Source organism: Pelecanus crispus, chromosome 6, assembly GCF_030463565.1.
Source record: "Pelecanus crispus isolate bPelCri1 chromosome 6, bPelCri1.pri, whole genome shotgun sequence".
NCBI classification, from domain to species: Eukaryota; Metazoa; Chordata; class Aves; order Pelecaniformes; family Pelecanidae; genus Pelecanus; species Pelecanus crispus.
Genome location: NC_134648.1, coordinates 181840 through 202364, shown reverse-complemented (window position 1 = coordinate 202364; position 20525 = coordinate 181840). Strand labels below are relative to the sequence as shown.

At 60.9% G+C, this 20525-nt stretch overlaps 1 protein-coding gene across 2 annotated transcripts; it reads left to right on the top strand.

The window, feature by feature from the left end:
- The first annotated feature begins 4253 nt into the window (after positions 1-4253).
- On the top strand, positions 4254-19009 carry ZDHHC5 (zDHHC palmitoyltransferase 5). Of its 2 annotated transcripts, none has more exons than XM_075712066.1 (11): positions 4254-4518; positions 13651-13772; positions 14237-14394; positions 14509-14681; positions 14792-14894; positions 15403-15494; positions 15577-15709; positions 16134-16257; positions 17255-17367; positions 17512-18392; positions 18844-19009. In XM_075712066.1, the coding sequence occupies exons 1-11, from the start codon at positions 4415-4417 to the stop codon at positions 19007-19009; spliced, it is 2169 nt and encodes a 722-aa protein (XP_075568181.1). In that variant the 5' UTR covers positions 4254-4414. The 2 variants fall into 2 exon arrangements, with proteins under 2 accessions (XP_075568181.1, XP_075568180.1); XM_075712065.1 differs by having other exon boundaries at positions 15577-15781.
- The last annotated feature ends 1516 nt before the right edge of the window (positions 19010-20525 follow it).

The window sequence follows — 20525 nt, the reverse complement described above, 5'->3', positions numbered from 1 at the left end:
GTAGGGCTGAGTTGAGGGCAGGTCCAGAGGAGCTGGAAGGGAGGAGTTGCTGGGCTGGAAGTGGCAGAGGGAAAGGAATCGGAGGCAGGAGTGGAGCCTATATATGCCTCGGGTACGCGAGCCAAGCTGGGGACTCTTCTGAGCAGGGAAGTCTGTGAGTGACCTTTGTGGATGGGGCAAAGTGACCAGAGAGACAAAGGGTTTGGAAATAAGGTAGAGGGAAAAGGAAGGGTTGATGGACTGGAGACAGACAGGTGCCAGGGCTGCAGAAGGGGAAGAAAGCACATATTTGGGAGAATCGGTGTGAACATGGCCTGAATCAGCATAATCGGGAATTCAGGGTGGATTTTGCTTGTGTTTCTCCTGAACGCCAGGGTAAATGACAAGGATAGTCAGGGTGAGGTAAGCCACAGAGTTTAGCCCAAAGAAAAGAGAAAAGGATACCCTGAAGATTGCACAGCAGAGTTCCCAGCACGCCGTGCTGCACCCTCGATGGCTTCAGCAACCTGGATATTCCCAACTGCGGGAGGACGGGACCTGTTGCCTCGTGGTCAGGGCACGCAGGCCTCCAGCCTCGGCTTCCTGCTCTGGGCTCGGGCGCTTGGACGGCAGCAGGCTGTGCCTCCGCAGCGCCGGTCTGCCCGGGCCTTTCCGGGAAGGTGGTCTCTGCAGCAGGGCCGGGGCCGACGGGCTGCGGAGGGGCTCGGCACGCGGAGGGGCTCGGCACGCCGTGGGGCTCGAGGAGGGAGTCTCTGAGCTGCGTGGTGGCTCTGGGAGCTGGGCGGGATGGGCTCAGCAGCCTTTTGTAGGTTTGGTGAGTTGTGGGGTTATTCTTGGGCGAAGGTGGCAAGGAGCCGGGGATTATATTTGTGTTGCATCTCGCTTGGGTGTCACTAATGACAGCGCTTGGGATTTCTCCCCCACATGTAGTGCTTGTTCAGGTAGACTGTCCCATGAGCAATTATCTCAACTCGTACGTTCTTTGATGAGGAGCTCGCTCCTGCGCTGCCCGGTGTTCACTTCTGTACTGAGCTGAGCTGGCACGCAGGCCTTTGCAAAGGCACAGTGTGCTGGATCACCCCATGTGAAGGGCTGGGGTGCTTGAATTCATGCCCCCGTCTTCAGGTGGAACAGCCGAGGCAGAACCAAGCAGGACCTGCTCCAGGGGTCGCTTGGGCTTCAGGGGCAACTCTGGGGGAAGCACCTCGCCCTGATCGAGGAGCGCACCGGTTGCACTGTGCAAGGAAAGGGGCGGAGATGATCTCTGGAGGAGGAATATCACAGGAAAAAACTCCCTCAATTTGGCAGTATCTGTTTGAGTTCAAGGTGTGGCTTTGTTTTCATGGCGGAGCCTTTCAAAGGGCTGGGGTGTTCTGTTGCAGCAGAGGAGCCTGTTAGCAGATTGCTTCTGCTAAAGTAATTAGCAGTGATGTCGTCTTTAAACTTCCGAATAGCCTATCCCTAGAGTTGCTGTCCGCCTGTATCACTGCAGCAGCCAGCCCAGACAACGAGCGCTTCCCTCCCCGGGTGACGGCGCGGCAGGGCTCATCTTTGTGGGGTGTTGGGCTTTTCCCCAAATCGTGTGCGCTGGGGCTTGTGCTCGCCTCTTGTCGAAGCTCAGCATTGTGTTGGGGGGGTAGAGCGAGGCCGGGGAGCTGCTGCTCTCCAGGGAGCCCTGCGCCTGCCGGGGAAAGCAACAGTTTTCTCTGGTGTTACCCTTAAACCCACCGTGGTCGAGAGCTGCTGCCAGGTGAAAACAGCTTTCCCCAGCCGGCTCACAAGCATCATGTCCAGCGTTTCCTCTCGGTCACACGGGCAAATAAATTTGGTTTGAGAAGTTGAGCTTTGTTTCTGCAAAGGAAGAGCTGCTCTGCAGTGGGAGCGGTTTCTTCATTAGTCAGCCAAAGTGACTGACGCCTCGTTTTGTGACTGAACTGATTTAATTGTAATATGTTCTTGTCATTAAATGTGCCTTTAATTTTGTGCCGCAGTTCTCTCAACCTTCACGAGTGTTTAGTCAGCACTAGATATTTTCCTGTCCACCCCGAAGAAAAAACTTTGAGAGGCAGAAGAGGAGAAAACTGAGAGGAAAAAGCGAACGGGTCGTTAGGGTGCTGTGCTTGGACCTGCAGTGCGAGGGAGGCCTCGCGACAGAACAAGGAGGCAGCGAAGTGGAGAACGGGTGGCAAATCGAGGAGCGGTTGCTGTAGCAGCGATAATCGGTGCAATGTAATCGGTGTCTCGCCCGTCCCTGAGCTGCGACGGGCTCTTGGGTGTTTGGAGTTTGGGGCAGGTTGGTGCCTCCTGCTTCCATTTCCAGAAAGGTTTGGTTTTCCGTATTTTCTGTGGCACTCCCTCCTGCGTCCTCATGATCAGCCAAGGGTGGCACCTTCCCAAGGGCACCCTAAAACAGTCAGGGCTAGTGAGAACCTGGCTCTCCTTCATCCGGAGCTACCAGTACCTGCTCTGGTCGAGGGACTGGTGTTTTCCAGAGGCCTCGTCCATCTCCTACCCTCCAGGGGGAAGGGGATGAGATTCCTGGCTGTCTTTTCCTCCTGCGGTCCCCACCCTCATATGAAGTCTCCAAGCCTCCGATCAGCCCCTTCTCCTCAAGGGAGCAGGCGTTCTCCAGCGTTTGGATTAGAGCTATAACTGCCGAAAGGCGTTGGGCAAGAAGTCGTAGGATCCCTCTCATTTGGGGCTCAGCGTGGGTTTCCCAGGTGGTCTCGGATGGGTTAGGTGGCTCTGCTTTCCCTGCAGCAATTGCCGCAGGGCCTTGGGGTGGGAAAGGAGGCGGCAGGCTGCGGCCAGGCTCCCTTGGCTAATCACAGCCTCCGCGGGGTGGTCATTACTCCAGTTTTGCAGATGTGGAAAGGGACGCTGATGTTAGGCGAGAGGCCTGGGGCTACAGCGTCAATCTGTGTCAGAGCTGGGCTTGGAGATCGGCATCTTGCTGATTGGGACTTGGCAACAGGATTTTAAATCTACCAGGCGCTGTTTCCATCTTCCACTAAACGCCTGCTCCGTGTCCTGGGGAGCTCGGTGTTATTTTAGTGAGTATTTTTACATGACTGTGTCTCTTCTCTTGCCTTGTTAATTTTTCTTTTTTTCCTCCCCCCAGGTGAGGTGTGGCGTACCAGATGTCAAGTTTTAATGATTTTATCTAGATTTTTTAAAAGACGAATGGATTAATGAAGACAAATTTTAGTGAAGGAAGGTGAGGAAAAAAAAAAGGAGCAATTTGGAACAAACTGAGATCTTCCCCCACACCGCTCGGGCCATGGGTGAGACAGGCCTATTCGGCACCATTCTCACCGTCAGTTGTCTTCTGGGGTTGTAAAAGCACTCCCTGAAAGCTCCCCTCCAGACGTCTCCATTAACCTACCCTGCACTGCTTGGAAATGGTTGCTGCAAAAAAGATTTCATGAAATTCCTGTCGATTCCCAACCACCGAGTGGATACTAAGCCCGTGGAAAGGCCTGGGGAGTCAGGGGAAAGGAACAAGTAGGAAGAGGACGAAAACACACAATCGGCTGGACCTTCCCCTCCCGCCCCCCTTGCAAAGAAAGGATTTACAGCTCAACCTTGCACCAGCTGTTCCTCGGCTTTAACAGTCAAGAGAGAAATAAATAAAATTAAACGGCCACCGCCAGCCAGCCGGTCCTGGATCCTGGTGAAATCAGGGAGAGTGTTTCTGTGACCCCCTCCAGCGAGGGGGAGGACGAGGAGGAGGCGGCAGCACCGCGGTGCTGTGAGGAAGCTGGGCAGACTGCTTGCGAGACAACCCCCTCCTCCCGTGCAGCTACCGGAGGGGGCCGCAGTGTATCGGAGGGCAGATTAAAAAGGAGAAGTGGCTTCCTTGAGACTCCCAGAGTGGCTTTTTTGGCAAGAAGTTTACCAAGATCTTGCTCTTTCCCCAGGGTGCTCGCTGGGTGGGAAGGTGCGCCCAGCTCTTCACCTTGCCATTGGGCTCATCCCCTTGCCCGAGCCTGGAAGGCTTGCCTTCCCCTTGGAGCCCGGTTGCGGTGTCAGCCGTGTGGGGACCTGCTTTTGGCAGGCTGTTGCCTGACTGAGGGAGACTCGTAAGGGCTCTCGGCATTCTGCCCCAACGGCTGTTTTAAATCCAAATCCCGTTCTCTGTTCTGAATTTTTAATGTTTTTAAACCTCCTTCCCTGTGCCTGCAAGCTCTTGTCGGGCAGAGCGTAGTGTGGACTCCTCTCCTGGGCCTCGCGCTCCAGAGACGGCTGTGGACTTCTCCGGACTGTCGGCTCGGGTCAGAGCTCGCCCTGGGAGCAGGCGCGGAGGCTGGGTAGTGGTGTGCCCCCGTCCCTCTCCCCTCCCCTTCTCGTCTCGCTCTGACTCCCGCTGGGCCTGGGCTATGCTGCGGGGCGGATCCCCCACCACAGCTCCAACATGCCAGCAGCATCTGGAAAGAGATTCAAACCCAGCAAATACGTCCCGGTCTCTGCTGCTGCCATCTTCCTAGTGGGAGCCACCACCCTCTTCTTTGCCTTCACGTGAGTCCCAGCTACTCAGCCAAATAGCGGGGAGGGCGAAGGGAGACCGGGGGACCCAGCCCCCCCCGTGCGGTGCCGTGAGGTTGGAGGGGCAGAGACCGCACGGGGGTTATCTGGGAGAGGAGCTGTGGCTTCTTGCTGGACTAAAGGGGGGATGTTGTGCTCTGGGTGCTAAAGGATGGACGATGGAGTAGCCCTGCAGTCCATCGGGGCAATTCAGCCTCAGCTGGACCCGTTTCACTCGGTTTTCCTGTGAGGTGAGCCAGAGGAAGTGGGGCACGGTGGTTCCCAGCGAGGCACCTTGCCACCGCTCAGCTCCGGTTTCTGGCAGCCACTCCTCTCCTGTCTTCGGGTGTTTGCACAACTCGCTGGCAACTCTCTCGCAAATCAGCCAGGCTGGGAATTAGTTTGTGACCAGTAGGTGGAAAATGGCATAGATAATTTTCTCCTTTGGAGTTAAGTGAAGTGGTTTGGTGGACTGGGGCAGGCTCCGTGTTACTTTTAGAGTTTCGTAACTGATTTGTGCTTTCCACAAAGGAAAGTTCAAGGAGAAGTACTCTGACCCCTGCGTGGATCTCTTGCTGCTGTTGATGTCATCCTTGCCCTGAGGAAACGAGGGTTTGGGATCTCTGGAGAGGAGCCGAAGGAGGTGGCTCACCAACAGGTCACTGGGGCAGACGCCTGTGTTGGCCTTGGAGCTGGTGGGGAAAAGCCAGGGTGTAAAATGGTACTGGCTGCTGGAGAGGGCCAGACCGTACCGTAGGGATCTCCCTGGGCTGGGAGAGGGGTAGGGCTGCTGCTCACGTTAACATTTTCCCTTCCTGGGTGACAAATAGCTTATTAACGCTTGCTCGGGGCTGAGCTGAGCCGGTTCTGGGTTGGTGGCAGGCGGGGAGGCAGGACCTCGGGGTGCTGAGGAGGCTGCCGAGCTGCTGCGCTGTCGCTGAGCCCGGGCAGGGAGCTGCCTGCGCTGCCCGCTTGAGCGGCCGCAGCCGGGCTGGTGCCGAGGCACGCGTGTGCTGGGCAGAGTGCTGGAGCACGGCAACCAGGACTGGCTACCAAATCCTGCAGCGTGTTCCTGGGGTCAGGGTCTGAGAGGGGATGTGTTTTGGGGGGACAGCAGAGAGATCTGTAGATGAGACAGGTGTTTCTTTGTGCTCGCACCTTGGAGGGCTTCATGGTGGCTCCGTGCGAAGGGTTTGGGATTGTTATGGCAGTCCAGAGATGTGCCAGTCGCTGCCTGGGGTGCAGGAAGCCACTGGCCCAGGCAGGGGAGAGGAAGGTGGTGGGTGACTGCTGCCGGCATCCCCTGAAGCAGGGTGCCTGGTGAGTGGGTCCCTCCAGCCAGCCGGCTGCCCTGGGCTCTGGTTTTGCCTCTTGAGCCCCCCTCCCGTCCGTCCTTTCCCCCTCCCGTCCATCCTTTCCCCCTCCTCCTGGCCCAGCACTGCAGAGGGACAGAGCCTCGGCGGGTGCACTCCATCCTTCCAGCCCTCTCCAGGGAGGCAGGAGATCAGCCCAGCTCCCTTTTTCCTCCCTGCTTAGCTGACTTTCTCTTTGCTGCCAGCTGGTCCTGGCCGGGCGGAGAGGGAGGTGCACCCCGTGCTCCTGGGGAGCCTCTCCCGCTCTCTGGGGTGGATTGCTCTTGGGGGCACCTTTCGCTGCGCTCCAGTGAGAGCTTTCCCCGCTGAGGGGTTTTACTGCTAGGGCTGGGCTGGCGGGGCTGCAGGGATTAGCCGAAACCGGAGGCAGAAGGGCTGGACGTGATGGCTGCTGCCGCTCCTGGGATGGAGCCATCAGTGGCTGGAAGGTCACCGCGGCTTTAACGCCTGGCAACAACCGGGCAATAAAAGAGTAATTTGACGACTAAAGGACAGAGCAGGTTTGATTTACTCCTTCCAGCGATGGGAGGCAGCTGGTGGTGTCGCTCAGCGGCGTGCAGCAGTCCCCCTGCCGAGACACTGAACGTTTATCAGGCCGGGGTTGCTGGCAGCTCTGAGGTGGGAGGTTTTGCTGCTTTGGGCTGTCAGACACTTGCAGGAAGTTGCTGGCTCTGTGCTACTGCTTCAGAGGGATGAAGGAACTGGGGGTGTTCAGCCTGGAGAAGAGGAGGCTGAGGGGAGACCCTATGCTCTCTACAGCTCCCTGACAGGAGGGTGCAGGGATGGGGGGGATGGTCTCTTCTCCCCAGTACTTAGCGATAGGATGAGAGGAAATGGGCTCAAGCTGCATCAGGAGAGGTTTAGATTGGATATTAGGAAAAATTTCTTCACGGAAAGGGTAGTCAGGCATTGGAACAGGCTGCCCAGAGAGGTGGGGGAGTCCCCATCCCTGGAGGGGTTCAAAAAACGGGCAGATGTGGCACTTGGGGACATGGTTTAGTGGGCATGGTGGTGTTGGGTTGATGGTTGGGCTGATGATCTTAGAGGGCCTTTCCAACCTTAATGATTCCTAGTTTTTACTTTCATTAAAAATAATCCAGCCACCAAGCCAGGAAACACAAAATTGCTGCTCTCCCCTTAATTGTGGTGGATTTGGCAGTGTTAGGTTAATGGTTGGACTGGATGATCTTCAAGGTCTTTTCCAACTTAAACAATTCTATGATTCTAAGGAGAAGAGGAGGGAGCAGGCGATGTCCTCTGAGCGGCTGTGCGTGACACACTGTGACTTGGGGGGACAGGCGTGCCTCTGCTTTGTCACGGCGGGCTGCACTTCGGGGGGGAGTAGCAGGGCAGCCCTACCCCCCCAGACCCAGTCCTTGCTGCCGTGGCCAAGCCCACAGTACCTGGCTGCGAGCTATCGCAGCAGCCGATAGCAGCCACTTATCAGTGAGCGGCGTGGTGCGAGGCATTGCCGGGAGCAGGCGCCGGTGCCGCGGAGCAGGTTTGTTCGGAACAGGAACACCTGGGCAGGGTCGCTTTAATTGTAGGTCAGTGGATGTTATTTAACCTACTTTAAAACATCAAATTAAATCTCAAGCAGAGCGGCAAAGCACAGCGCACTTTCACACGGGTTATTTGGCAGGGGGGAAGGGGGAGAATTGGTGTTAATCCCCGGCGTTACAGTTCTCTTGGGGCAGTTTCTGCCTGGCTGCTGGGGTGGGGTGGAAGGAACACGCGGGACCACAGTGAGGTTTGCCTCCTGCATGAGAACTGTGGGGTTGGTTTCCTGTGGATCGCTGTGCCCCTCATCCCTGCCTGGCGAAAGACAGAGCCTGCTGCTTGACGCCGGCCGCCGCCTGACGCTGAAGCAGGGCCCCCCTCTGCACGTGTCCGACGTGCTTGCTGCAGACCTGCTCGGGAGGGTTACGCTGTCAGCATCAGACCTAAGGCTTGTCCTTTGGGAAGTGAAATGGAAGTTGTGAGGTGTGTGAGGGGCTCTGGGACACCTTCTGCGGGGCCTTCTCCCAGGCAGAGAGCAGCCGGGGCTCGGCACAGGTCTGTTAAAAGGTTCCAGTTGTGTTACTTCTAGCGTATCTGCCGGACGCCTTTTGGTCCATCCACGCTGGCCCAGGATTTGTATCTCTGGGCCAAGAACTCTATTTAATTGATTAATTTAATTAGGAGATGCTGCAGAACACATGGCAGTTGAAATGAGCCAAGGCCGATTGTGCTGGAGGGAGAGGGCAGCAGGAAGAGGGGAAGTTCCCGTCCTCCCTCTGGAAGGAGTGGGGGTCTCTGACTTGCTGGGGTCTCAAACGGGTGCTGCTTTAGGACCAGAATTCCCCCTTGGGGTCAGTGTCTCCATTCCTGCATCTCCCCCCTGGCCTATACTGGTCCCTGCTCCTCGTGCAGTCGGTGCTCAGCCTCTCCGTCCCCTCTGGAGGCAGGGAGCTCCTCCGAGCTGCCCTTGGCAGGGGCTGTCCGGACAGCACGCCATCAGTCGGCCTCTTCCTTCTGTTTGCCTCGACTCTTACTCATGGCCACAGCTCAGCGTGGCTTTGGGGGCTATATAAAAGCCTTTAAAGTATAAACTGTTTCTTGCAATTAGGTGAATTTGTCCGTAAAACCTCTGACCCCGACTTTTCCTCCTGTCCTCGCAGCTGAGAAGGCTGCGAGGGAATTGCAGCTGTTTGGGAAAGGAGCTCTTGCCTCTTCCAGCACGGATGGAGGCCAAAGGAGAGGCATGAGGACGGGGACGCCGGGGTAGGATGCAGCAGTCCCTGGAGCCAGCGGTGCCTCTGGTACACGGCGGCAGGCATGCTCCTGGTTGGACCCAAACTTGCGTGAGCGTCACAGTGAGCAGGGGTTGCATTTGCACCAAGGCCTTTGAGGGAGCTGGAGAGGCCGTGGGTCCAGCCCTCCTGCGGCGGGTCCGCCAGGCGAGCATGGCCCTGGCACGGCGCTGGCCCCTCCTCGCTTGCTCGGCGGCAGGTCGGAGTCCAGAGGTGCAGGCAGGGTGGGGAAGATGTCCTTGGGGACGGCTTTCTTCTGGGAGAGGGCAGGGGACGAGGGGCCACAGGGTGGCTCTGAGCCTGCGGAGGGGAGGAGAAGCCAGGCCGGGGAGTGACAGCCTTCTCCTGGTATGACTAGTGGCAAAACGCCTGTCTTGGATCCAGATATGACTCAGTTTGCCTGAGGTTCCCCAATTTCTCTTATGTGCTGCCAGAGACAAGTCTCGACAGCTCTTCTAGCGATGGGTGTGCTTCGCATCCCAATCTGGAGAGGGAACTTGATGAGTTCTCCGGGACCTGTGTGGCCATGATGGCGAGCAACATCCCTCCTCCCCCCCTGCGGAGCCGCAGCCTGCGCTCCGCGGCTGCTCCGGGTGTTGGGGCGGGGTCTGCAGCCCCGTGCTCTCTGTCTGGGAGAGCAAAAGGCAGGAACACGTCGGTGCTTCTGATAACGAGGTTTCCTCTCGGGGATCGGCAGCCACCTTTGCTCCCTGCGCTGCAGAGGACCGTGTTCCCTCCCGCGGGGTGGGAGGCGACTCCCCTGCATTTGGGGCCACAAGCACGAATGCCAGCGGGCAGTTTGGTCCAAGTAACGTGTGGTCCGTGTATCGTGAGGGTTCCAGCTTCGCTCCCGTGGTGTGGTGGGGTCCCTGGGTGTGGAGAGAGTTGGGAGGGTGGCAGGCAGTGGGCTGCTGTGCTTGGGAGCACTGGAGAGGAGACCCCCGGCATCATGCTTGCGACTCAGGAATCCTCAATCTGAGGCTCCCCTCATAAGCTGCGGGTCCTCGTGGACCCTGGGGAGGGTTCTGCCTGCCCTGGACCGTGAAATCCCACCCCGGGGTGGCTTTGCATCCCCAGCAAGTTGTTCAGGGTGTAAAGTTCGCTCCGTGCAGAGCAGCCCATGGCAGCTTGCCTGTCCAGTTGCATGCAGCTGGTAAGACCTGATAAGGACAGGGGTTGTAGGCTGGCCCCGTGGCACCACACCAGCTTCTCCCATCAGTTTTCCTTTCTGAAGGCTGAAGTTCAATCTTTCATCCACCCACAGGAGTCTGGCTGGCAGGTTGGCTCTTGCAGTAATCGGGGTTTGCAGCCACCCAAAATGGAGACTGGAGGCTGGGTTTGGAGGATGCGCTGCAGCGAGCCCCCTGCTCGGTCTGCAGCTGAACACGCAGCCCCCAGAGCAGAGCTGGATTGACGGGGGGGATCGATGTCCCCAGGCGGGTCTCCTCCATTTGATCCTTTGGCATTGGTCACCCTTTTAAAGCTGTGGCTGCGTCCTCCTCAGTACCGAGGTGTCTGGAGTCTGCTGGAGCCCTGTAGCTGAGGGGTTGGTCTTTCTGACGTCTGGGGACCCGCTGTCCTGCTCCCCAGGAGCCTCTGCCTGCTTCTCCTGGGGCTTGGTGCCCAGGCAGTGCAGGAGACGATGGGAGAGGCATTCCCTTCCCCCTGGAAGGCCAGTCCTTCCCTCTCTGCCTGTCCCAGAGCTTTTCCTATGCGCCAGCCCTCGCTGAGGCAGCTCGGCCTTTCCCCTGCCTTGCCAGGGTCTGTCTTTCGAGGATCTGGGCTGCATGTTTGGCTCAGCCTTGCAGTTGGCATTTCCCTTGTGCAGGGATGGCTGGCGTGCAGTGGGTCTGCCTGGCTCCCCTCCATCCCTTTCAAGCAAAGATTTGGGCTGGGCTTTGCCTTCCTAGAGAGAGGAGCTCCTTGCTTGGGGTTTCTGGAAAGGCTTTTCCTACCTATAGGGCTCATCTGAGCCCCCCTGCCCCTCCTATCTCTGCAGCTCGGCAGAGAGCAGAGCCAGGGAGGTTCCTCTCGAGTTGGGGTGCTTGGCTCTGCCCTTCCTTGGGGTGAAGTGACATTATGAGTGTCCAACTTCCCCTTGGCACTGTCTGTGTCCGGTGCCCAGGGCAGGAGAGGAGAGAAACACCCCTCCAAAGGGGCTGCTGCACCACGAGGGCAGGGCGCAGCCCCGTCAGGTCTCTCAAAGACCAGGACAAGAGTGGCAGTGAAGAGAGATGGGTGCTAACGAAGCCACCCATCTCCTTGAAACCGCACCGCCGGCAAGGCCCCCAGCCCTGGAAGCTGTGGGGAGTGGGCAGTTTACTCCTTGCCCAGCTCTCCTTTGGCTGCTGGGTGAGTGCCTGGGGGCTGCCAGCTCCCTGCCGGCTCCCTGCCTCGCCAGCCTGCCCTGCCGCAAATACCAGTTTCCCCTCTGCGAGACTGGGAAAATTTCTCGCCTTCATTTTCTGCAAACCACTTGAACATTTCTTGCCAGTGCTGTTCTGGTGGGTGGCCAGGGGCACCCCCGGCAGCAGCTCGGTGCTGGGGATGGGTGGGACGAGCCCTCTCCCCAGGCACAGCCCGCCCGTTGGAGGGGAACGGGAGGCTGGGCTTGGTGTGAGCTCCTTGCTCCCGGCGTGGCTTCCAGTCCCATGGCAGCTTCCAGCGATGCCGGTCGTACTGGGCTAGCTGGGCTCGATGCAGCTAGCGCGTTCTTCCCTCGCTTGGGCCTCGGCCTCGCGATGTCACGTACGTCCTGTACTTCTCCAGAGCTGCTCTCCGAGGGTTTCGGGGCGCGGATTGGAGAGGTCTCCTCCTCACCAGCCCGTCCCAGCTGCGCTGGCGCCGCCTGCTCTGCGGAGAATCTGCCTGGCCGGCTTCCAAAGGAGACGGCAGGGCCGGCTGTCTTGGGAGGCAGAGCCGGCACGGCTGGTGCCGCGCGGGTTGTGAAGGAGCCGCTCCCCGGCCTGGAGGAGAGCTCTCGGTGAAAGGCCGGGAGATGCTGTCCCAGATACGCGGAGGTGGGGAGGCATCGCCCACAGTGCCCAGGAGGGCGAGGCTCCCACCCCAGCGAGGTGCTCGGGGGGCTCCTGAGCAGCACGGAGGAACACGGGGTGGGGTGGAAGAGGTTTTGGAGAAGGCGGTTTGCAGGTGCAGCCCTGGTCTGGTGTGCAGGGCCGCGGACTGGAGGTGCCGCTGAGGGTGGAGGTGCCGGGGCCTGCTTTGGGAGAGGAGGAGGAGGAGTGTGGTGGTTGGCAGAGCAGGGCTTGGCTCCTGGTGCACTCTTGCTAGCCAGGTGTCTTGTAAAGTCGAGAGGGCTTGCCCTCCCGCTTTCCTCTTGCCCTCGTCATCGCTGTGCCTGGAAGGGGACTGCCTTGTCCTTGGCTAGCAGAGGGCAGGTCCCGCTGCCGCTTCCCACCCTCTCCGGGTGCAGGGAAGGGCTGGGGCATGGAGCTGTGCCTGGTGCCTGGGTGTGCCCTGCCCTCCTCTCCCTCCTCCGCTGCCAGGTAGGTGCCAGGGCAGGCGTGCCTGCTCCTCCAGCCCGGACCCGTCCTATCTCCTGCCCACTTGCCTGGAGGCAGTCCTCCGCCTGTCCCCTCCACGTTGCCCCATGCGGGAGGGTTTGCCCCTCCCCGCCCTCGCTCAGGGCCCTGCCAGCCCCGGACTGGGCTGAACTGGGGGCAGAGCTCTGGACCAAGGGTTCATTCCCATTTTGGAGCCTTGCCGGGGCTCCCAGGGCTGCCGTGACAGGGACAGGGGCTGCCTTACGGTGGTGGGACCTGTCCCCGGGCCGAGTCACAGCAGGGGGTGGCAGAGGAGGGGACAGGACCAGCGCCTGCCCCTTCACCTCTACCTGCTCGGGGGCCGCGGGGGATTACAGTGCTGGCACCATATGTCGCCCAGCCCACCGAGCCCTGCGCTCTGCCCCTCTCTGCTCCCGCTGCCTAAATCCATCTGCGCTTATCGCTGCAGGGGGAAGAGAGGGACAGATGCTGTCCTAGATCTGTGGGATTAAACTCCCAGCAGCAAAGCAGATTAGGGTATTATGCTGGCGCCTCTGAGGGGAAAGCCCGCTGTCCTGAGCCCACGCCCGCCCGGGGCAGGGGGGACGGTGGTGATTCCCTCGCTGTGCTCCCGCAGGGACCCTCAGTCAGGCCCACGGAGGAGCTGGGTGCTGGCCAGGGCAGGCTGGCGCGGTGATGGGGTCCCCACGTGCCACTGGAGTTGTCTCCAGGCTGGGATGTGAGGAGCCAGGAGCAGCTCCGGAGGCACTGGAGCTGCCGCTGGTTTTGCATCCCCTCGCGGGGTCCCCTCTGCCCCCTGTGCTCGCTGGTGTGACACACGGAGGGTGACGCTCAGGTGCCTTGCGGCCGGATCGCTCCCGAGCGTCCCCCGTGTCGTCGGCCTGGCTTGCCCCATCCTCGCCACCACCTGTGGCCACTCCCCGTGGCAGCAGGGTCCAGCACTGGCAGCGCCCATGGGGTTGCGGGTGCAAGAGGCGAGTGGTGGGTTTGCTCTCTGATGATTTACCGGAGCGCTTCCCCCTCCAGCCCCCCCACGGGTGCTCCCCCGGGGCTGGGGCGTGGGCTGGTCTGTGGAGGGTGGCTGAACACACACTAGGTCAAGCTGGCCTGGGTGCAGCTCCAGTTTAGGTGTGGAGGGCACTGGGAGAGAGCGAAAGGAAGAGCTCATGGCAGGGAGCCTCCGTAGCTTGTCTGCCTGGGCAAGGAGCCTGGAAATACAGCCCAAGAGCGGGGAACGTGGACTTCCAGGCCAGGCCACCACCGAGCACGGCAGGAATGGCTCACAGGGCCGGCTGTGGGGCTTGGCTGGCGCCCGCTCAGCCCTCACTCACTCAGAGGGCACCGTCGGAGCTTGGTGACGCTTCCCTGGGGCTCTGCGGGAGCGGGGGGCGCCCTGTGGGACAGGGCCTGGGTGTCTCACTGCTTTTGTGCCTGCAGATGCCCAGGGCTCAGCTTGTACATCTCCCCAGTCATTCCCATCTACAATGCCGTCGTCTTCCTCTTCGTGCTGGCCAACTTCAGTATGGCCACCTTCATGGACCCAGGCATATTCCCGCGAGGTGAGTCTGGCTCTGGTTGGGAAGTGTCTCGGCTAGAGCTACCTCCTTCCACTGTTCCTCCGAAGTAAAGAGGATCACCTGCTCCCAAAAGGCTTGTGGAAAGCCCTCCTTGCCCTGCCCGGGTGGGATCAGGTGGTGACACATGCTGTGGGGATGGTACCTCTGGGTTCAGCACCCTGCATGTAGGACCAGGTGGCGGAAGCAGCCTGAATCCTGGCACCCCATATCGGGTACCTGGGGCTCAGGCGGGTGTCGTGGTTTCGGGGCAGGGCCTGGGAGAGCTGCCCCAACCCCACTGGTATTTGGGGGTCCCTGGCTGGTCCCCGTGCCAGGTGAGATGGGCCTGGTGACAGAGGAGGGCGATGCCGGGCATCTCCAGCTCGGGAGGGCGGGAGGCTGGCTGGGCCCTGGCGTCGCCTCCTGCTGCACCCTGACGCGTGGCTGTGCTGGGGTTTCCCTGTCAGCTGAGGAGGACGAGGACAAGGAGGACGACTTCCGAGCTCCGCTCTACAAGACGGTGGAGATCAAGGGCATTCAGGTGCGCATGAAATGGTGCGCGACCTGCCGCTTCTACCGGCCGCCGCGCTGCTCCCACTGCAGCGTCTGCGACAACTGTGTGGAGGTGAGGAACTGCCGGGTCTCGATGTCTCTTCGTTTCCACGTAGAATTTAATACATCGTGCAGGCAGGAAGCCCCGGCAGCCAAGTTCTTCACTGTGTCTTCTCCCCATCGACAGGAGTTTGACCATCACTGCCCCTGGGTCAACAACTGCATCGGGCGGCGCAATTACCGTTACTTCTTCCTCTTCTTGCTGTCGCTCACCACGCACATCATGGGGGTGTTTGGCTTCGGCCTGCTCTACGTCCTCTACCAGGTGGAGGAGCTCTCCGGCGTCCGCATGGCGGTCACGTATCCTCTGTGAGGCTGCAGGAGCGGGGCCGAGGGAGGAGGGCGTTGGTGGGGCTGGGGACAGTGCTGTGGAGCAGGGCTGCGGCTCTTCCTTAGCTATCTGCTGATAGTATGGTGGTGATGTGCGTGGCCGGCTTATTCTTCATTCCTGTCGCTGGCCTTACGGGGTTCCACGTGGTGCTCGTGGCGAGGGGCCGTACCACCAACGAACAGGTATGCCTGTGGGGCTGGTGCAGGGCTGCTAGCCCATGTCAGGCCACACCTGGATACGTTTTGGGGCTCCCCGGGACGAGACAGACATAGACGGGCTGGATTGAGGCAAGGGAAGGCTGATGAGCTGGTTGGGGGCTAGAGCCTGAGATGTCTGCGAGGGGAGGCTGAGCGCACCTCGTCTGTGCAGCCTGGGGACGGGGATCTTTGCTGCTCTTAGGGGTTAGAGAGGATGGAGCCACTCGGGCTCCTCTCGGGAGGGCAAGGGGCAACAGGCACCGCTTGAAACAAGGCAGCTTCCAGGTGGACGTTAGGGAAAGACTTTTCCCCTTCGAGGGTAGTTCAACACTGGAACAGGGACCTGGAAAAGGGGAGTACCTCCAAGTACCTGTGTCCTTGGAGATTGTCGTGAGTTGGACAAACCCTGAGCAATGTGACCTGGCTGGCTGGACCGGAGACCTCCCGAGGTCCCTGCCCGCCCCGGTACGCTGCGATGCTCCTCATCCCACAGGTGACAGGCAAGTTCCGCGGTGGTGTCAACCCCTTCACCAACGGTTGCTGTAAGAATGTCAGCCGGGTCCTCTGCAGCTCCCCAGCCCCCAGGTGAGCCTGGCACAGCAATGCCCGGGCAAACTGCCCCATCCCGAGCTCCAGGCCTTGACCTTCCTCCTGCCCCTCTCCCTAGGTACCTCGGGCGCCCAAAGGCCGAGCAGACGGTGCTGGTGAGACCCCCCTTCTTGCGGCCTGACGTGTCAGATGGTCAGATCACTGTCAAGATCATGGACAACGGTATCCAGACAGAGCTGAAGAGGACAAAGGTGAGGAAGGTGGGGTTTAGCGGTCCCTGCGTTGGGGCCTTCCATGGAGCCCAGGGGTGCAAGCCTGCATCCGTGAGTAAAGAACCAAGTGAGCCTTGTCACGTTCCCGTCCCCCTCCGTGTTGTGTTCTGTGTCCCCACGGGACGGAAACCATGTCCCTCCCATGCGGCAGCGACCACATGAGGCTTTGCATCCTCCATTGCCCTTCCCCGTCCCGTCCTTCCCCCTCGCAGCATCCTTTGGAGGTCCCCCTTCCTCACTTCCCACCACCCAAGGCACTTGCCGCCTTCAAGCGCTCAGTATGTTGGATGGCCAAGGAGGCAGCGAGAGCCCCCTTAATGCCGCTGCCCGCTCCCTGCCTGCTGACGGGAGAGCTGAGGCCTCGGCACCCCTCTGATCCTCGCTCTGCGCTTTGTCTCTGCAGTCCAAAGGAAGCCTGGAGGTGACGGAGAGCCAGTCTGCTGACGCCGAACCACCCCCCCCACCTAAGCCAGACCTCAGCCGCTACACGGGCCTGAGGACACACTTAACCCTGGCCACCACCGAGGGTAAGGAGGGCACGCAGGGTCCCCGGCAGCCCCTGGGAGGGGAGCCCAGGGCTGCATCAGGCAGACCAGGAGCCAGGGCCGTAGGCGGAACAGGATGCAGGGCAGACCGGAAGCACATCAGCACCACCGCTTTGTGGGGCAGGACGTGCCCACCTTTCTGGGCTGGTATATATATATGTGGCCCCTTGCACTTGGAGAAGCCTGCAGGATGCTTACAGCCAGCTCTGCTCCATTGGAGAGGAGCAGGAGGCCGAGCCGAGACAGCGTGGTGCTTGTCCAGAGCTACTGCAAGCTGTGGTGGCCTGCGACAGGCAGGCTTGTGGGCTGCCGTGCTGCAGGCAGGCGCAGGAGCATCGCCTGGATGAAGGAGGCGAAGGAGTGGCAGGCCTGGCTTGGCAGCAGAGAGCGCGTTTGTGGCAGCCTGCATGACTCGCTTTCCCCGCTTCCCTGCGTGCCGGCGAAGCGGCGCTCGGAGCTGCCTGCGTGGGCTTGGCGAGAGAGGTGGGATGTGAAGGGCAGAGCTTGGAAGCAGCCGCTTCCCGCAGCGGGCTGGAGGCCTCTGCAGCTCTCCCTGTCCCCCCAGCCAGGGCGCAGCGCTGCCCAGCCCCGCTGCCTGGAGAAGGGCTGCAGCTCGTGTACCAGTGGGGTGACTGGCTGGGTCTGGGCAGCGCCCCGGCACCCACTGGCACCTCCGTGCAGCGCACACCCTGCCGACCCCGGGGTGTCACCCAGCTGGGGCTGCTGCAGGGGCATGGAAGTGCCAGCCCCAAAACACATTGCCATGGGGGCACCTTTTCCATTCCGCTCCGTTCCATCTGCCCCTGGTGCGCCTCTCCTCGAGCCCATCCCTCTCTCCACCTCTGCCTCCCTGGTCTGTCCACCCCAGGCTCAGAGCTGGTTCTTGCGAAGGGAGGGCAGGGCTCCCCGCAGCGTTCCTTCCCCTGCGCAGCCCCGGGGAGCCGTGTCTGAGCGTCTTTCTCTCTTCCCCCGCCTGCAGACAGCAGCTTGCTAGGCAAGGACAGCCCCCCGACTCCCACCATGTACAAGTACCGGCCCGGCTACAGCAGCAGCAGCAGCTCGGCAGCCTTGCCCCACTCCACCAGCGCCAAGGTAAGGCCGTGCCGGGCAAGGGGGGCACCCAGCCTCGAGGGGATGCCACCACGTTCCTGGTTGGGGGAGGGTTTGGGGTGGGCGTTGGGAGCTTTGCAGGAGCCCCATCTTTCTGTGGGTGACTGCCGTGTCTCTGCCCCTCAGCTGAGCCGAGTGAACAGCTTGAAGGAGCCCAACTCCATCTGCGAGAGCAGCCGCAAGCCCAGCTACCGCTCGGAGCCGAGCCTGGAGCCCGAGAGCTTCCGCTCGCCCACCTTCGGCAAGAGCTTTCACTTCGATCCGCTCTCCAGTGGCTCCCGCTCCTCCAGCCTCAAGTCGGCCCAGGGCACGGGCTTTGAGATGGGCCACCTCCAGTCCATCCGCTCGGAGGGCACCACCTCCACCTCCTACAAGAGCCTGGTGAACCAGACACGCAATGGCAGCCTGTCCTACGACAGCCTGCTCACGCCCTCTGACAGCCCCGACTTCGAGTCGGTGCAGGCGGGCCCAGAGCCCGACCCGCCGGTGGGTTACACCTCGCCCTTCCTCTCGGCCCGCATCGCCCAGCAGAGAGAGACCGACCTGCACGGCCGCTTCGCCGGCGCCGTCTCCCCCAAGCACGCGCCGCCCCGCGAGCCCTCGCCCGTGCGCTATGACAATCTCTCCCGCCACATCGTGGCCTCCATTCAGGAGCGGGAGAAGCTGCTGCAGCAGCCGCCGGCCCCGGGCAAAGACGAGGATGCGGGGCTGGCGGACTCGGGCATCCAGTCGACACCGGGCTCCAGCAATGCGCCCCGCACCAGCTCTTCCTCGGACGATTCGAAGCGCTCGCCCCTGGGCAAGAACCCACTCACCCGCCCAGCCCCGCCCCGCTTCGGCAAGCCCGAGCCCCCCAGCGTGCTCCGGGCACGCTCCCTGGGCTCCCCCGACCAGCCCGCCGCCCCCCACCTGGGCAAATCCGTGTCTTACAGCAGCCAAAAACCAGCCTCTCAGGCCAGCGTCCCCGAGACGGAGGAGGTGGCCTTGCAGCCCTTACTGGCACCAAAGTAAGTACCGGCGCCGGCTGCCTCGCGTGCAGAGCAGTCTGGGGTCCCTTGCCCCAGCGCCTCGCCGGGATGCTCCTGAGGGAGCCGGGGGCCTCTCGCACCTCCCCTCCCGGCCCGGCACCCCCTCCCACCCTCGTCCCTGCACCAGCACCCAGGCAGCGAAATGCCCCTCACGGGGGAGCGATGCTGCACTCAGCCTGGAGAAGGGCGAGGGAAATCCTCCTCCTCCTCCTCCCAGAGCAGAGCTGGCGTCCCCCCATGCCTCCCCAGGCCACCCCACAGGCCTCTGGGGGGGCTGGAGACCCTTGGGGAGGGCAGGGCTGTGGCTGCGCCGGGTGCTGGGGTCCCTCCCGGGGGTGACGGCAGCCCTGCGGTCCTGTCCTTCCCCCCCGCGGTGCCCCGCTCCGTCCCCCTCCTCACGCCCCGTGTCCGTCCTTCCTTCCCTCCCCAGGGACGAGGTGCAGATGAGAACAGCCTACAGCAAGTCCAACGGGCAGCCCAAGAGCCTGGGCTCGGCCCCCCCGGGCCCGGGGCAGGTGCCCCTCAGCAGCCCCACCCGTGGAGGCGTCAAGAAGGTTTCTGGCGTGGGGGGGACCACCTACGAGATCTCGGTATGAGGGGCAGAGCTGCTCGCCCCCTCACCTCCTCCCCGGAGGGACGTTCTGCAGCCGGACACTGCGGACTCCAGGGAGAGCCGGACCGGGGGGAGCCGGGCCAGCGGCCCCCCACTGCTCTTCTCTCTCCACCCCTCCCCGGGACGTGGGGGCCGACACGCACCCGGGCTGGGCTGCTCTTCCTCCGCCTGCCGAGGACTGCCGCCGGCAGCCACCCTGGTGCAGGGGCTCGGGGTGGGCCGCATCCTGCAGCCTCATGCCCCGGCACCATCTCGGCTGGGCCAGCCACTTGTGGGCCTTGTGCAATCAATCGCTCGCCTAGCGTGGTAGGAATGGATTGTTTTTAAACCAGAATACTTTTTTTTATTATTATTGTTACGGATTCTATTTTTTTTCTCTTTCTGAGTTACCAGGTGTGTGTATATATAAATATCTATATATATAAATATAAATATTAAAAAAAAAAAAAAAAGCAGAAATTATATATCTTACCCAGAGAGAGGAAGAAACTACCCGTTCCTGCCCCGGGCCTGTGCCCCCACCTTGTCACCGTCCCCAGAGGAGGGATGTGGGGCTGGGGCTGCCGCCTGCGCTCATGGACAAGCCGGGGCAGGCGCCTGCTGCCGCTCTCCCACCTGACGCGGGGCCAGCGGGGCCGTGGGAGGGCGGGCGCCTGCTGGGCTGCCCTGGCCCCCAGTGAAGGCCGAGGTGCATTCGGCCGAGGACGCTCTCCTCCCCACTTCTTCGCTTGTGAAGGCACCAGCCTCCAGCCCTCCCTCCTGGGGCTCCATGGCCCAGGGAGGCAGAAGGGCCGGCCCCTCCCCAAACCCAGCTGCGAGCTGGCACGTGCGGGTGCTGGCTGGCACGGAGAAACACTCGCGGGCTCCGGCCTTTCCCAACCTGCGGTTTTTGCTCTCTTTACGTTTCCCCAGAGTTTGGGTTGGTTGGGGGGGGGGTGGGAGGTGTCTTGTTGGTTTCGTTGCCTTTTTTTTTTTTAAAATGGGTCTGATAGGGTTTTCTTGCTGTCATGTGGCTGTTTTTATTTCCGTTTGGGGAAGAGGAAGGCAAGTGGGGCACCACCACCACCCACCCCCCGCCCCAATAAAGCAATATTTTCTCATCACATGCCAAAAAGAAAAAAAAAAGAAAATGCAGCCAAGGAGCCCAGTGCTCCCCACCCCTGCCCGGGCAAACCACCCCATGCGGGACCTGCAAAACTTCAGGCACTACTTGACTCCTGCTCTACGGCAATATCTCTCCCGTGGCCTCCGCAGAGCTACACCATTGGGTTTTGTTTTGGGGGTTTTTTGGTGGTTTGGTTTTTTTTTTTTTTTTTAATTATTATTAGCCGTTTTAAAAATGAGGAATAAAAGGATATTTAATGAGTCTCCCCGGTGGGCATGCGTGTGCTTTGTTTAGCGTCCAGGGACGGAGGAGCCCCTGAAGGGCTCCTTTCCTTCAGGGTCTTGGCCTTCCCTGCCTCCTCGAGGGGGAGAGGAAGGGGGCCCCAAGGGGAGCC